A 17,232-nucleotide genomic window follows, 5' to 3' on the forward strand; every position below is an offset into this window, starting at 1 on the left:
GGGGGACTCTGCTGTGACGCTGACAGCTGTTTGATAAAAGAGTGCTGTGCGAGGCGTGTTGGGGCTGTTTCCTTCTCAGCCAGGCCTGTCCCAGACCCTGCGGTGGGTGCCAACTCCTGCTCAGAGGCCCACAGTGGGCCAGGTGAAACGGGCCAGCCAGCCGTGCCTTCTCCTTGACACAGACCAGGACCTCATGGTGGTCATGCCGGCTGGAGTGACGTCAGGGTAGCCCCCCACCCCCCCGCAAGATGGGACTCCCTTCGGTAGTCATTCGGAAAGTGCCATTGGTCCAGACGAGTGAAGCCTGAAGGGGCTGCCCCCGCAAGGGTTTCCGGGGCCCCTTCAAAGTGCTGGTTTTGGTCTTTGGGGGGGGGAGTGCACATCGCCCTGGTCTGGGGTCTCCCCGGGGAGGACTGCCTCCTCCCAAGACAACCACCCTGGAGTTTAGGACTTCCCTTGGAAGCTCTGTCCCTGGCCCCGTTGGGGTGTCCTTTAGAGGCCACGCAAAGACTGCGCTGCTCTCTCTGACTTTGGGGCTTCCTGCTCCCGGTGACGTTTCAGGGCTGTGCTTGGTTTCTCAGTGTGGACTTTAGCCCTCTGTCTGGCCATGATTTTTATCCCGTGTTGCTGTCTTTTAAAAAAAATCCCATTAGCCACTTTGAGACGTTGGCCAAAGGCAGGACAGACATGTATTAAGCAGTGGTTCTGGTTTCAGCGTCAAGGAGCAGGCTAGGGAAGTATCAACTGGGGGAAACTCTGTTGGTGTCCCGGTGGACGTCTGCTTCCAAGGGCCCACCCTCAGCCTTTCCCTCTGCAGCAAAAGACTGCAGCCTCCAAGCAGAAATGCCCCCTGGAGGGTCCAAGGCTGGGAGAGCGCATGATGCGCAAGCTGGAAGGCGCATGGCAACCCTCCCTGGCCTACTCGCCGCTGTGTCAGGGCTAGGACTGAGCGAGACGTGGGGGGCGTCCTTGAGCCCCAGCACTGACTTTGTGTGGGGTGGGGGGGGGAGGGAGAGCAGGAAGCAGGAAGGAAGAAGAAACACTGTAAACTAATTATTGGATAGAAAAAAGCACGGTAGATTAAAAAAATATAATTTTGCCTTCATGAACAAGGATTTCTGAATTAATAGCGCTTTTTCCCTAAACTGGTGTTTCGTGAGCATATTTTCCCTCTAATGTCCCCCCCCCCACACACACACACAGAGAGAAGTTTTTCCTTCAATGTTTTGTGAGCTGCCCTGAGCCCATTTTGGGATAGGGCGGGATATAAATCCAATAAAATAAAATAAATTTGAGAGTAGCCCCCAGAGGTCATCTCCCCCCCCCACACACACACACGGCTGGCCGAGATCCTGGCCAGGTTTTTCGCCCCGGTTCAGCTTTGCCAAAAAGCCGGGATTTTCTGCCCAGGTGGAGCTTCACAGAAGCGTGAGGTGCGGAATTGTGTGCTTGAAGAAACAGGCCCTTTTGGGACCTCCCTGTCCTGCTCAGGATTCTGCCCCCTCCTCTTTGCACGCGGACAAGATGGCGCCTGATTGTGTGTGTCCGTCCCCCCCCCCCCCCGGGGAAAAAAAAACCAAGGGGGGAGGCTGTTCTGTTCCGTCCCTGCTCCGACCGCGAGTGGTAGGCCACAGCCCTTTATTTCATAAACCCAACAGAGGGGTTCTTGGGGTGGGCGTCTTTCAAAGCAACCCTTTGCTGCGTCAGAAGTCTGGCTTTCACATAAAAGTGTGAGGCACCCTGCTGCGCCCGGGCAGGAGAGAGGGCCATTGCTTTCTTGGTAGCAGGCGGGTTGGTGGAGTTGAGGGAGGCCGTTGACAGGAGCGCCGTGAAGCCAGCCAGCCGCGTGGCCAGTTTTCAGGGGAGCGTCAGCGTCCTCGGCTGGAGTCCTGATGTGAAATCCACACTTCAGACCGTGAGGCCTTTGGCAGTCTTGGGCCGCCCGGGCCTGCAGCCTCTGCCAGGGATCCTGGGGCCGGGGACCCTCTGCCGAGATGGGAGGCTGGCTGCTCCCCGTGCGGCAGAGGGATGACTTGCAGCCGATCCCATCCGGCTCCCCGGGCAAAAAGGCCCCCTCACCTCAGAGCCTTCTCTTAATAGTGAAAAGGAGTCATGCGGGTGTGTGTGTGTGTGTGTGTGTCTTTGGTTTCCCAGACTTTAAGGCCGAGTGGGAGAAGAGAAGCACTGCTGGCAGATGAGCCTCCGTGGGACCAAGAGGGTGAGGGCTGAACGGGCTTCCTTAGAAGCTGCGCTGCATGCCCTGCCCTGTAGCCGTGGGGTGCCCAGCCACCCTGCCTCTGCACGGGAGCCAAGCGATGCCCCTCCCACCGTGGCGGGTCTCTCTCGGACAGAGCCCTCCTGGCTGATCCCCACTTGGGAGGAGGGGTGGCCTCCCCAACCTGCTCTTTTGCACCTTGCTGCCCGTGCGGCTCCCCCCCCCCGAAGGCCTTTCCTTTGCTTGCCAGGCACCGGTTCCTTCCGCAAGGTGGGGAAGGGCCATTCTTCCGCTGGTGTCGTTTGCGAGACGGGGAGGGAGGGATGCGCCCTTCAGAGTAGCCCCCACTGAAGCTCCCCCAGCCCACCACCTCTGGTGCCAAAGGGCTAAGGTTTGGTTTTAACCTCTCTTCAGAGATGCAAACAAGATTTTTTTTGGCATGTGTCCCTTCCGGCATAGGGGGAAGGGCATGATTTGCTCCCACTCAGCGCACCCCTTACAGTTTAGCGCCATTCATTCAGACTCTGTATTTAACTTACATTCAATGTTGAGCGGGAGGACAAAAATGGCCACTTTACTCTGAAGCAGAGTGTGCTTCAGGACTCACTGGGGTGTTTGGGGGCAGAAGCTTGGCTTCTCCTGGCATTTTCCTTTTTGAGATTCTTTCCTTTGTGGCGTGCTGCATGGGCCAGCAGGGAACAGGACCGTCAGCCGTGCGAATCTCCCCCACTGTGACGCCACTGCCAGGGGCAACCGTGTTCCAGACCGGGTTCGAAGGATGCGTCCCCTCGCACCCCGTGCCACAGCTGAGCGAGGCGAGAGTTCAGCTGGAGGGACGGGCACATCTTGGCCTGACTTCAGAGGCTCCGTTTTAGCTCCCAGCTGCTTTGAATGCAGGCGCCGCCATGCTTCAGGGCCCCTCTGTCCTGTGGCTTCTGACAAAGGTCTACCCAGAAGAGGCCCCAGCACTGCCGTAGGGGCAAACATTGGCAAGGATGGCAGGAGCACTTATCGGAATAATTAAGGCAGAAAAGTGGCCCAGGGTATAGAGCAGAGCAGTTGCGTGTGTCTGTGCAACCCACTCTTCCTGCCGAACCTTTGCTTTGCCTCAGCCTGCAAGGCTCTGGAAGGGCCTCTTCACTCGACTGTGTAACTTGCAGGATTGGGAGGATCACCTCCTCCAGGTTTTGTCTTCCAGCCAGCAAAGTGCCATCTCCCCCCCCCCCCCCCCCCCCACGCCCCACACAAGTAAAGACTTGCTTGGCCGGCTTCTGACTTGGGAGTCACTGTTTTGCAAACTGTGTGCATTTGAAACGGACTCTCTTTGCATATTCAAGAGTTTCCTTGCCAGTTTTTATTTTGGAATAATTGCATTAATGATTCCAAATCAATACTTTCTTTCCTTAGCTATTCAGTTGAATTTATTTTGTGATTAGCTAATGAGCCTATCTAACCAAGGCGTATCTAACTGGCCAGTTTTTAACCCACAAGGCACCCCTCCTCACAACTTGTAGGACACAGGATGGTGTCCAAATGGTGCGTCCGTGATTGAGTCTGGCTGGTGCTTCAGGGCTGGGAGCTTGGCACTGCGCCCGTCCGTCCGTCTGTGCTTTAAACGCTGCCCTTGCCATGTGACTTGGCTGGGTTGGCTGCCCAAGAATCTAGCCTGTCCCTCGCCCTGGGTCCTCCTCCTTGGGCACCCGTTGAGTGTACTGGGACACCCGGAGTGGCGGCTAGTCCCTTTCCACGTTTCTGTTTTGTGTGTGTGTGTGTGGGGGGGGGGTCATTTGTCTTTTGCCTTTCAGTTGTCAAGCATAGAATGTCTCACCCATAAAGGAAAATCCTTTCTGCCGTGGGATGGGACCTGAGCCGGGTCGGGGGGGGGGATGCCTCCTGGCATGCCAGTTTGTCTCGTTGGTCACCTTCCTGCCAGGGGCCTTGTGGGGTTTCCAGCCGGGTGGTCTCTAGCCAGGCAGTGACCTGGTCCAGATCCACTCAGCCTCCCCAAGAGGCTCACAGAGTCAGCATGGAGGCCACCCCAAGGCCCTATTGGGGGGGGGCCTTGCCACTGTTCCCTCTGCCTGTGCTTGCCGTCGGGGGCTTTTCCACGGGCACCTGCCTCAACATCGGTGCCATTCGGCAGGGCGTTCTGCACAATCAGTGGCCGGTGTCCCTGTGGGAGACCCTGGGGGTCACCTTCCGGTGGTGGCTTTGCAGGTTGCTTTTTGACCTCTCCAGTCTCTGTGCAGGTTAGCTAATGTCGAGGGCCGGGTCCCTGTTCCAAACCGGGGGGGCTCTGCAGCTCAGCCCCTCCCTGGGGAACGTGTCTCTGCCCCTGTGAAGCAGCTGGAGCGTCTCAGCTCCTTTGTGGGGACTTCTTGGGCAATCCCAGCATGGAACGGCCACGGCCTCACTGCGGGCCGCCTGGGAAGCTTGGGCACCCGTTTGCCCCGGAAGACCCCATTTGTGTGGCTCTCTTTGGCCATCCTCTCGAAAGAGTGAGGTCAAGGACACCCTCCCCTGGCAATGAAAGAACAGTCGGAGCTCGCTTTGGGGGGGGCGCGGAAAGCGGGTTGCTTCCTTACTCCTAGGAGACCTGGAAGCCCCCGGAAGGAAGGGAGGAGCTGCCGTGTTGTTCCCATTGAAAATGGCTGCCAGCTCAGAGCCAGCGTGTGGATCAGAACAATGCCAGGTGCACACGTGCTTCGGGGAAGTCCCCGTTGCAGCCTCCGTTTAGGGGGAGTGTCGGTCCGGGAGCCACGCTCGTGATGGGCCTTGCCCGGCCAGCTCTCCGACCCAGACTGGGGCCCCCTCCGCCAGACGGGCTGCAAGGCCGGCCGGCCTGCCCCCCATCGCCTCGGGTGCGGATGGGTGAGAGGAGGGTGGCCCAATGGAGACCTCAGGCTGCCAGCTTTGTGGGGAATGGCCAAGCCTCAGGCGGAAGGGAGGCTGGGCCTGGCCGGCCAGCCACAGACAAGCAGTATGCGCCACGGTGGGGCCCTGTCAGGATCAGACAGCAGGCAGGCCTCGCCGCTGCCGCTGGCGAGGCTGGACCTCTCTGCCCGCGGAGGCTGAGGCGAAGGACGTGCTGGGGACTGCCGGGCATTGGTCTGGGGCCGGGTCCCTGGGAGGTGCCTGTCCATCCCTGAGCTGGGCGGCTCAAAGGCATGTCTGGGTGCCTCCGTTGGTGCAGGCGCCCCAGCTGCTTGGAGGGGCTTGGCTCGGAGGTCACACGTCACTCCCTGGCCATTCTCAGCCGGCCACCTGTGAAAGGGGGCTCACACCCACTTCCGGCAAGGAGCTGTTGTGGCGGCAACGGGCTGGAGGAGCCCTCGGCCGCCACCCCTTAGCCGCTTGTGGAGAGGGATGGAATGGAGGTGCTCCAGGGCCGTGGGCCAAGCCTCCGGTCTGGGGATGGGGCCACGTGGCCCTGGCTTCTCTGGGCTGCGGACACAGGGGGCCTGCTGAGGAGTGGTTTGCCACCAGTACAGCTTTCTCCGGGGGAATGCCAGGGGGTGCCGTGTGTTCCCGGCATTGGCACTGCAGCCCTTGTTTTTGCTGGGAGGAACATGCAGTTCGTCCGGCTGGGGCCTGTCTGGCTGCTCCCCCCCCCCCGGCGCACGTGGATGGCTCCTGCGATGGCTCCCCCATGTTCAGCAGCAGCAGCCGCAGCAGGGCCCGCCAAAGGCTTCCAGGGACTCTGACCACGACGTCCTCTTGTAACTGTTTAGAGAGACATGGGAGTGCAGTCCTGGGCGGAGAGTTAGTCCGGTCTCAGCCTGCGGAAGCTGACGGGGCTTCGGGTCACCAGAAGTTGGAGGCCACTCGGCAGCATCTGTCGTGGATAGCTCTGGAAGGGCCACTCATACATGGGGCAGTCCTTTGGGGGGGGGGTGTCTTCCCTTATCGTCCCTTGCCGCGATGATGCCTGTTCCTCCGTGGATCTTGCCCTCTCTCCTGCTTGTTCGTCGTTGCTCACTTCCCCTGCTTTTCGGGTAAGGGGAGCTGAAGCGAGACCATTTGTCCTGGCAGATGGTGGGCAGGCACCCTTTCTTCCTCCTCCGGGGCACTTCCCGCCTAGCTTCCCCTGTTCCTCCCAAGGTCCATTTCTCTAGCCTAGCCTGGCTGCCCCCTGGAAGGAGAGGCCGGGGGCGGGGGGGCAGCTTTGCTTGTAGGGCTTCCTTCCCTCCCTCCCTCCCCCGAGGCAGATGCTGTGTGTTTCTGGGAGCTTCCCCTGTGTCCCAGTCCTGGCTGCCGGGTGGTGCCGCGAGGCCCCGATAGCTGGCTCCGGGGCACCCTCCAGGGGCTTTGTGCCGCTCTCCTGTTCCCTTCTGTGGCAGAACCCGCGCTGGGCGTGCAGAAGGTGTCTCTGGGCCAGTCACCAGCATCCCTACCTCTCTATTTCTGTCCCTCTCTCTGTCCTCCCCAGCGGGCTCCCAAAGCAGCACCCAGTGTCATTCTTCTCCGTTTCCTCCTCACAACGACAACAGCCCTGTGAGGGTGGTGAGACCGGGAGGGAGTGTCTGGCCCGAGGGGGTGCCCCAGTGACGGTCTGCGGTGCCAGTGGGGGGGCTGGGCTCCAGAGAGCGCCCTGGAGCCCTGGCAGTCGGAGCAGGGAAGGGGGTGGGGGTGGGCGGAAGCGGTCTTGGCAGGCAGAAGGAGGCGCCCCTCTCCTGCTGAGGGTTCTGCCCCCTCTCCTTGAGACACCTCGGAATACGGAGGTGGGTCATTTTGCTCCATCCTTTAGTTGAGGAGGAAGCTGAGGCCTCAGAAGCCCCTGCTGCTGATCTGTCAGTGCCGCATTTTGGATCTGGTTCTGTGGCCCTGGAAAAAAAAAAACCCACTGCTCTTCCGGGAGCTTCCAAGCCCTCTGCACGTAGCCCTGGCATGTCTGGGCAGGCCCATGGGCATGGGTGCGCCGGCTCCGCTTGCACTCCCACGACTGGGGGTGCGGCTATGGAGGTGTTGCTGATCACGGGGAGGGTGCTTTCTCCACGCCCGAGGCACTGTGCCGTGCCTGGAGCCGGCAGTCGCGCAGAGGCGGGGCCGTTGCCCCCGTGCCCCGTAGAGAGGGGGTCGTTGCCGGGCACTGCGGGAGGCCAGGTGGGGCTGCGCTGCTGCCTTCCTCCGTGGGGGCTGTGGGGCCGAGGCTTCCACGCTCCCCTCAGCTTCCTTGAGTGCCGGATGCCCCTGGACACGTGACCCTGCCGAGCCCGTCAGTTAGTGAGGCCGACCGTGTTCTGCTTGTTGGACGTGCGGCTGAGGGGGGGGGAGGTGGTGCTGGGCCCGGGGGCAGGTGAGGCTGTGTCTCTGCTGGCCTGGCCCATCTTGGCTGGGCGTGTTCCGTGATGCCAGAGTGGCGGGCTCGGCGCTGGGTCTCTTCCGCCAGCCAGTCTGCCCGGCTTTCTGGGCCGCTTGCCCTCCGGTCCCCGTTGGGTTCCAGCCTGTAGCTGGATTCCGAGAGGGCGGGGCTGTGGGCGGGGCTCTGCTGGGCTGCCACTGTGAGCGGGACGTTGGCCGGAGCCACGGCGGCTCTTCCCACGCTGGGCCTTGTGCTCCTGTGCCACGCATCCTCCTCTTTGGCACGCGGCCCCGGGGATGACTGGCAGCTGCTGCGTGGGTTCCAGAAATAGCGTATCCAGCCGGGGGGGGGGGTGGGGGTGGGTGGGTGTTTCCCTGTCGAACCATCTCCTTTGTCCTTCCGCTCGAGGCAGCCGCGTGTCGGTGAGCGGCTTCCAGGGTTGTGCCCAGACAGCCTCCGCCCTTCACCTGTCCCCAGAATCTGCAGCTGGTGCCTGGAGAGGAGGAAGAAGGTCTCTGTGGGTCCTGCAGCTGGGGGGGGGGGGGGGGGGAAGGGGGGGAGGAGGTCACAGGACTCCAGTCCTTCCCTGTTCACAGCAGCCCCTTCGCCTCCCCCCCCCCCCGCTTCCCTCTGGAGGGTGGCCAGGCAGAGGGGTCGTCCGCAGCAGCACCCTCTGTGCTCCAGGCACCTGCTCTCCTGCTCGGTCCGGGCGAGGCCAGGTGTGCTGAGACACACGGGGGGGGGGGGGGGCTCAGATCCCCAGCGTTGCGTTCTGAGACGGCCGTTCCTCCGAGAGACGTCCTTGGCTCTCTTTCGGTTGGTCCTCACGACCGAGGGAGCAGGTGCCACACGAATGAGGGCCTTTTGCCGCGTGCCTTTCCCTCGTGGCTCCCGAGGGCCCAGGCATTGGGGGAGGAGGCATTTCAGATTGGGACTGCAGCATGTAAGGGGCAGTAAGGACTTGAGCTGAGAAAGAGGTCCTTTTCTCCCTTTCTCACTATACAAGAACTCCTTGTGGGCACTCAATGAAATTGCTGAGCGGTCGGGTTAGAACAGATAAAAGGAAGTCCTTCTTCACCCAAAGAGAGATTAACACATGGAATCCCCTGCCACAGGAGGTGGGTGGCGGCTACAAGCATGGATGGCTTCAAGAGGGAATTAGATAAGTATATGGAGCAGAGGTCCATCAGTGGCTATGAGCCACAAGGTATAGATAGGGACTCTGGGGCAAGTGATGCTCTGTCTTCTTGGTGCTTGGGGGGGGTCAATAGTGGGAGGGCTCCTGGTGTCCTGGCCCCACTGCTGGACCTCCTGATGGCACCTGGTGTTTTTGGCCACTGTGTGACACAGAGTGTTGGACTGGATGGGCCACTGGCCTGATCCAACATGGGCTTCTCTTATGTTCTCTTATGTTCTTATGAGAGGAAAGGTGTGGCATAAATATTTCCCCCCAGAAAAGATCTCCCACCATGCTGGTGGCAGGGGCGTAGTCTGTCCCATGGGGGGGGGGGGAACCACGGGTTCTGATCACCAGGCCAAATAGCAGCCCCCCCCCAGGTTGTTTCAGGCTGGGGGGGAGGCCTTGGCCCCTCCTCACTGCAGCCTTGATGCCATTTGCACCGGGGACTGAGTTGCACCCATGGGATGTGTAGATTGAGAGCACGTCTTACTGCCAGGATCCAGGGAGGATGTGAGGGAAACGCTGTGTGCTGTTCAGCATTTGAGCCGGGGTCTCCGCAGGCCCAAGTAAAACGACCCACCCGGTCTGCCATGCTGGGCATTCGGAGCTGATCCAAGCAGTCAGGGCAGGCGCTTCCTGGGCCTTCCTGGGCCACGCAGAGTGTGCTGCTTGGGATTCGCCTCTCGCTACGGGGCTGCTGGGGCAGGTTGTAGGGGTGTGCAAAAAAAAAAAAAAATCAGACCCAGAGAGTGAACTCTGAAGGCATTTAAAGTTTAAATGCCTTCCGTTCGCTTGCTGAGTCGCACCACCGCTGCAGTACGACTCAGTGATTGAACTGAGAAGGCATTTAAAAAGACTGCAGTCTCTTTAAATGCCTTCTAGCCACGCCTGAATAATCAGCGTTTATTTGGGCATGGCTATTTCGGTAGTCGAATCAGATTGTCTAATCTGTATTTGGCTGAATAAATACCCGAAAAATACCGATAGGGTATTTTTCGTGCATTTATTTAACTCTGTGTACACCGAGCGCACACACCTAGGAGGATGCATGTTTTGAAAAGGCCTGTGTGACGCCAAGGGCCATGCGTGGCCAGTGAAAAGGGCTCCATGCAAAAGGAGCCCGTCTGGCGTTGCTGCTGAGATGTGCTCTGGCAAACCTCAGGGAGGCAGGAAGCTGGTGAAGACAGGAGCTGCTGCTGCCTTCTGGCCCCCCGTGTGCCGCGGGGCCCTTGCTGCTCGTTCTGGGGCACAGTGTCCCCACCCCCTGCAGGACTGCGGTGGCCAGCCGGGCATGGGTGGTGGCCACGCAGCTGCTATGGAGCCCGAGCCTTTCCAAGGCTGGAAGGGCAGCTGCTCAGGGTTCTGTGGGAGCACAGGGGAGGCATGGCTGCTGGTGGGGGGGGGGGCAACTAGGAGCTGAGAGACCCAGGTTCGAATCTGCCATGGAAGCTTGGGCCAGGTGCACACTTTCAGCCTCACCTACTTCACAGGGTTTTTTATTTATTTATTTTAACCATTTTATTTATTGTCCGGAGACTGGAGGAGGATTGAAGGATGTAAACGTTGCAGCCAGACAGTGTCACAAGACAGCCAGTGGGCCATGGAAGAGGACCAGGATCACAGCATTGGGGAGGGTAGTTTCAGAGGTTGTTGGTTTGCAGTCGAAGAGCCTGATTCAAGTCCAGCAGCACCTGAGAGACCAGCAAGCTTTTCGGGGATCGCGACTCTTAACTCAGAAAGGCTTGTTGGTCTCTACGGTGCTGCGGGACTCGAATCTGGCTCTATCTACGGCAAATACAGAAGGCGGATTAAAGGAGTAGGACATTGGCGTAAAAGACGGCGCCTGCAATAATCATTGCCGTGGGCCCTCCCGCTGGAAGGCTGTCCTGCCGGGCTGCTCATTCTACTGCAGTTTTCTAATCCCTTTTAAAAAATGCACTCTTGAACATTTATTTTCTGCACGTTCTTTAGAGTGCTGGGGGGGGCCCTTCCTGACCTCCTCCGTCTGCAGAGTGGGCACCATGGATGAGAATGCACCCGAGCAGGCGGCTGCCCCTCTTACCCACTTGCAGGGGTAACTTTAATCTTGAAAGGACATAGAGAGGACAAATTTGAAGAAACGTGACCAAGACTTTATCACTGGTTTGAAGAACTGAAGTATCAAAACATGTTATAACCAAAATAGAGGTTAATAAAAACATTGTATTAAATATTGTGCAAAGTTTGGACAGTATCATATGGCGTAGAAATAAGTTTTATGATTTGAGATGTATGGACAACAAATTCTTTACTCAAAGTATGAAAGGATGCTCCCATTTTATGTTTGTGTTTAGTATTGTTAGGGTTAGGGTTGAATTGAGCCCCAGTAACTGACTGGAGACCAGTGAGTGTCCCTAGAGTGGAGGGGGCGTGCACATTTCACCTTGCGCCCTATAGTAGCCAGGCTGTGGCATTCTGTGCCCGCTGCAGCTTCCAACATTGTCTTTAAGGGCAGGCCCACGTAGAATTCTGTCGGGAATTTTCCACTGACCCCACTCTAGACCATCAGCCAGCTCCGGACTACCCCCTGCGGGCAGGAGGAGGATAAAATGGGGATGGGATGGGTGGATGGTGGTGCAAAGCCAGTGTTTGGATTCCTCTTGGGGAGAAAAGCGAGCTTTAGATAAACGAAATCTCCCAAGACTTTCATTTTGTTTTTGGAAGTCAAGTATTCATCTTTGTAGCTACAAAGCTGTATCCTTGAAAGGGTGTGGACAGTTCTTTCTAAAACGTGAGCAGGCCAAGCTAGAGGATGGCTGCCGCATGTCCCCCTCCAGCGGTTCCGTGGCTGCCGTGCTGTGTGGGGAGAGTGGCGGGGGCTGTGATGCCATTTCGCAGGCCCACTTCTACGAGAGAGAGAGAGAGAGGGAGAGGGGGGGGCTCAGCGGCACCTGCCCCCAGTTCTGGGAAAGCTCCCCAAAGGCCCGGGGCTTGGAGGGCCTGAATGAGCTTGCCAGCGAGGCAGTTCGCTTCCCCCACATTCTCTGCAACTTCTTGCTCCTTCCTGGAGAAAAATGGGGAAATATTGGGGGGAACATTTTTCCAGGACTTTCCCCAGTTTATTCGGATGGAAAGTTTTGAGGAGCACTTTAAAAAGAAAAACCCTCTTATGAAATATTTTCTCCTTTTAGAATAAGTAAAATACTTCTTAAGGCTTCTCATACTCAAAGGGCATACCGTGGCAATGTCTGAGGACTTTTTTTCTGGTGGGAAAACTGGGAAATTTTGGAAACCCTGTGGGGGAGAGGACCCTTATACTGTAGATATATACAGTATTTTCGATATATATATTTTTGTTTAAATGTGAATTCGTTTGGTGGCACTTGCAGGGTTTAGTCTGATCACTAAACACGCTGGGAGCTCTAGCTATTCAGTAAGGGGAGGTTCTGTTCATAACGACACACTTCCTTTGGCACACTTCAGAACCTGTTCTCTTCTTCAGCATTTATTTTTCTTATCTCTCCGATGGCAAGAATTAAAGACGCATGTCCTGTATAGTAGCACAGGGTGTAGCAGTTTGAAACCACTTCTCAGGTACGGGATATACTTGCAGTTTCTGTTACAGAAAATGTAGATATTTATACTCTTATTTGTCAAATAGTACAGCTTTATATGTGCTTACAGAGTTATAACTGATGGATCTGTTGCTAAAGCCATATAAACAAACAGGCTTGATAGGAAAGTGAGCATCTCCCTTATAAATAAAAGCTGAATGGTGGTGGCACTTCTCTAGAACATTCCACACGCTCCAAAATCAGTTTGCTCTCTGATCTGTCATTCAGAGGGTCTCCCTATCCACTGGCTGCTTTGCCTGAGCCCTGCCTCCAACATTCTAAACACTTTGCTGTTCTTCTACCCCCCATAGCCAGTCAGAACACAGAGGTTATTTGCATATGCAGCTTCATTGGCCTTTGCCTCGGAACACAGAGGTCATTTGCATATGCAACTTGATTGGCTTTTGCCTCCAACATTCTAAACACTTTGCTGTTCTTCTACCCCCCATAGCCAGTCAGAACACAGAGGTTATTTGCATATGCAGCTTCATTGGCCTTTGCCAAACACAGAGGTCGTTTGCATATGCGACTTGATTGGTTTTTCCTCTAACATTCTAAACAGTTTGCTGTTCTGAGGCAAAATGTGTCCAATCTCCAGGTGAGGGCTGGAGATCCCTCAGAATGACAACTGCTTTCCAGATGGCAGAGATCAGTTCCCCTGGAGGAAATGGTGGGCTCTGTATCCTTATATGCTGCTGAGGTGGCCCCCATATGACAGCCAATGTGACATAGTTGTCAGGGCTTCAGAGCACGGGAGAGGCTGCAGGTGTGTGGGGGGTGGAAAGCTGAAGAGTGAGGGGGAAATAAAGGTAGGTTGATGATTGGCTGGGAAGGAGATAGGGTTGCCAACTCCAGGTGGGAAATTCCTGGAGATGTGAGGGATGGAGCCTGGAGAGGGTGAGGTTTCAGGAGGCGTGGGACCTCGGACAGGTACAAAGCCATAGACTCCACCCTCCAAACCAACTATTCCCTTCTGGGGAACCATCATTGCCAATCTCCAGGTGAGTGCTGGAGAGATCTCTCAAAATTACAACTGTTCTTTAGGTAGCAGAGATCAGTTCCTCTGGAGAAAATGGGGGACTCAGTGTTATTATACCCTGCTGAGGTTGTCACAGCAAATTGACACTGAGTGCCAGGGCACCTGCCCAGAGCCTCTTTCTAGAGGCCGTTGTATTTATTTCCACAACGGGCCTTTTCCTAGTTACATATATTTCAGTTTTTGCAAAAGTTCCATTTTGCCTCCACCACCTCCCTGAAAAAACCGCCCCCTGAAAAGTTCCTCTTTTTCCCCCTCCTGCATCTTCAGAATTTCTGAGATTTTACATGTTTGCGAATTATGCCAAGTAAGAAATGTAGTGGCATTTGCATAATTTATGCAAATCACTTTTCTTGGTGCAAGGCTTCTTGGCCTTGGATGTAAGGTTCTGTATTTTGATAGTAACACAGCCCACCAAATTCAGGCTTTGGCACCGGGGTTCGACACCGCCTGATGTGTTCTGATCTGCCTTTGGTTTCAAGGGTGAACGGCAAAGCCTGTGTCTTATCCCCCCCTCCCCCCCCCACCCGTTCTGCTCACAGGCACATTTTGCCAGCGACAGGCAACGGAGAGACTGTTGACGAGCGGGGGGGGGGGGGGAAAAACGGCTGGCGGGGCGGAGGGTGGGGGAGAGCAGGAGGGTATCCGTGCTGACACCCCCGTCGGCCAGAAAGCCCCCCAGTTTATGACAGCTGGAACAGAAGGCTCCTCTGCCACAGTGGGTCGCTCTGAATTGGCTGCCTCCAGATACGAGGCGGCTGCTGCTGCTGCGGCTGCTGTCGTAGTGGAGTGTGTGAGTGCATTTCAGAAGGGGATTAAGGGCGAGGGTGCCAGGGGGAGGCATTCTTGTCCTTCCCGGGACAAAAGGCGAAGCGGGAGCCCGCTGTGCCAGGGCTGCTCCCATGTTTGTCTCTCTGTTAATCTCCATAACACTCTGGTCTCTTTGGAGGGGTGTGTGGAGCCGGGGAAACCAGCAGCTGTGGTCCGCAGCCCCCCCCCCCCCCCCGCCCTCCGGCTGCATGCCTTCCTGAAGACTGCCGATCCATGGCCCTTGCTTCCATTTGAGGAGCACTTTAAAGAGCCAGTTTGGCCCCACTCCTCCTCCACTTGCAGCTGCTGGGTGACCTTGGGCAAGCCATAGTTCCGTCAGAGCTGTCCGTGAAAAAGAGCAGTTTGTGTCAGAGTTCTCTCAGCCCCACCTCCCTCACAGGGTGTCTGTTGTGGGGAGGGGAAGGGAGATGAGTTCGTAAGCCGCACTGAGACTCCTTCGGGTAGTGAAGGGCCATGGGGTATGAATCCAACCTCTTCTTCTTCTTCTTCCTGCATGCCCGACCACGCCCGGGTTCTCCGGGTTAGCAGAAAGGCAGACCAGGGACTTCAGTTGTCCCCTGTCTTGGGTGGGGCTGGACTCCCCTCAAAAGGCCAGGCCTGCAGTTTGGGGCTGCTATCTGACACAGCGGTTGCCGTGGAAGACCAGGTGGCCGCGGTGGTCCAGCGTGCTTTTGCCCGGCTTCGGCTGGTGCGCCAGCAGCGTCTGTCCCTGAATCAGTCAGATCCCGCCCCAGTGATCCGTGCCTTAGTTACGTCTGGACTGGGCGACTGCCGTGGGCTCACCCTGGGGCGAGACTGCTGGGTGGGGTCAGGTGACTGATCCTGCAGCAGATTTCGCTGGCTCCCGATCCTCTCCCAAGTCCAATTCACGGTGTTGGTTTTGACCTTTGAACCCCTGCGTGGCTTGGGACCCTGGGGTATCGGAAGGGCCATGGGGTTTCCCATTGGGTCCTTCTTGGGAACTCAGATCCCAGGAGGAGAGACGGGCCCTCCGGACTGTCCCGCCAATCAGAGAAGCTCCTCCGGGGGCCCCATGAGAGGAGGGCCGTTTTGCGGGGCAGCCCCCTTCCCCGCGAGGCGCGCCTGACCTCCCTCATGGTCCATCTTCAGGAGGCAGTTGGAGGGAGTTTTATTTAGGACTTCGCATTTTGACTCATTTAGCTTTAATTACTGGCCACCCTAATCGGGGGTTTTAATCTGTGATGTTTATAGGTTTTGTCATTGTGGTTTCTATTGCGTTCTCCTCATGTTTTATCCAAGTTGTCGGCCGCCCTGATTTCCGCAAGGGAGAAAGGCCCCTCACAGACATGTCCCATAAAAAGGAATAAACCAGATGCTGGCCGATGTCCCGAGTCTGCCCCGTGGGAGCCTTCCGGACGGAGGAGGCCGAGCGGGGCCTGCACGGGGTGGGAGTGGTTCCTGCTGCGGATGTGGGGTGGCTAACCTGTCTGTCCCCCTCTTCTCCCCCTTGCAGCCCACGACCTCCCTCCCAGCAAGACCTCAGCCACAGCACAGACTGGCAGCCACTTGCAGTGCCTTTCTGTCCACTGCACGGAGGACATGGGCGAAGCGAAGGGGCGGACTGCGGTGCCAACGTGGCGATCCCTGCACTCGGACATCTCCAACAGATTTGGAACTTTTGTCGCTGCCCTGACTTGAAGACAAAGAAGAAGAAGGAAGACAGGAATTATTTTTTGTTTCTCTTTCTGTTTAAGGGGCCGCACACACTAGTTGGACTATTTTTCTAGGTTGGTACCTGCTTAGCGGCATAGAGACTGGAAAGGGTTAATTTAAAATCAAGCTCACTCAAGTTTCTTTTTCCTTCTCAAGTCTCCCCCTCCCCTCTGTTCCCAGGGCCGACCCTTCAGGCCCTCCCTTCGCATGTGAAGGTGGCATGCAGGCGGCATCTGGCTACTGGGCCCTCCTGCAGTCAGGGGCCAGCGGTAAATCCCCCCTCCCTTCTGGGGTGCACAGGGCTCACGTCCAAGTTTGGACGGTCCCCCCCCCCCCACACACACACACAATTCTTCTTCTGACCCGAACCCACCTTGGAGAGGTTCTAACGTCTGACCCACTGCGCCATAAGCGTGGGCCGTGGGGGGGGGGGATATGGTGGGTGTGGGGCGGGAAGGCTGAGGAGGTTCCTTATCAGGATCAGGCCCCACGCACACGCAGGAAGTGAGGGGAATGGACAGCTCCCATCTGGCTGCACGACGGAGTAGGGAGCCGAGGTACAGCCTGTGTGAAACCCAGTGCGTGAATCGGGGCTCCTGCTTGAGGGGTTTGTTCCTGTCACAGTCACCCGGGCATCTGTTGTTAGGCCAGGCCAAGTTGTGCCCGTCACAGGAAGAGGAAGAAGAAGAAGAGAGGCCTTTTCTCTCTTACCCATTCTCCCCCCCCCACAGCTGCCGGAGTCACAGTCCCCCCTGGAGTGAAAGGGCCCCACGCTGGCCCCGGGGGTTTGCTGTCCAGGAGGCCCTGCGGGGAACGCAGGCTGCTCCGCTCCCTCCCTCCCTCCCTCCCTCCCTCCCTCCCTCGGTGTGGGGTGGCCTGTTGGCCGGAGGGAAGGGAGCACTGCTGGGGTTTGCTCGGGGCCGAGGCCAGGGTGCTTTGGTGTCAGCCGCCCGAGGCCCAGGGCACGATGCCGAGGAGGCTCATCCCGTCTGTGGCGAAGGAAGGGCATCATCCAAGGAGGTTGCAGCATTGGTCCCGTGGTCGAAAGCGGCTTCACCCGAAAAGCTCTGCCGAGCGCTCGGGGTGGGGGTGGGGGGGAAATTCCGAGGCCTGTGTCCTTTGACTGACTGCCAAACCTTTCCTGAAGAGGAGATGCTCTGGGCCCGGAGTGGCATTCACGGCGACGCCGGCCTTGCTTTCGATGCCGCAGGAGCAGTGGATGCTTTTGCCCGGGAAGGATGCGCTGCATTTCCTGGGTCCCGCCCAGCATCCTAACTGAGCCGGAAGAGAGTCTCAAGAAAGATGCAGGAGTGGGTGAGTTCCAAGAGCTCTGCATTCATTCTTGGTGGGAGCCTCAGGCCCCTGCTGACGGTTTGGCTGCCCAGGCGCAGGCCATGCCCT

The 17,232-nt window shown here is 57.5% G+C and overlaps 1 protein-coding gene across 1 annotated transcript in view; it reads left to right on the forward strand.

Annotated features, from left to right (window-relative positions):
• The window catches only part of MN1 (meningioma (disrupted in balanced translocation) 1), a 38,148-nt gene extending 21,914 nt beyond the window's left edge, over positions 1–16,234 (forward strand). Inside the window, exon 4 of the mRNA XM_015421272.1 lies at positions 15,632–16,234. Within this exon, the coding sequence (XP_015276758.1) occupies positions 15,632–15,816 (185 nt within the window). The 3' untranslated portion in view covers positions 15,817–16,234. The remainder of the gene's footprint in view (positions 1–15,631) is intronic.
• The last annotated feature ends 998 nt before the right edge of the window (positions 16,235–17,232 follow it).

This window comes from Gekko japonicus, unplaced genomic scaffold (assembly GCF_001447785.1).
Source record: "Gekko japonicus isolate JY-2015 unplaced genomic scaffold, Gekko_japonicus_V1.1 scaffold416, whole genome shotgun sequence".
Taxonomy (NCBI): domain Eukaryota; kingdom Metazoa; phylum Chordata; class Lepidosauria; order Squamata; family Gekkonidae; genus Gekko; species Gekko japonicus.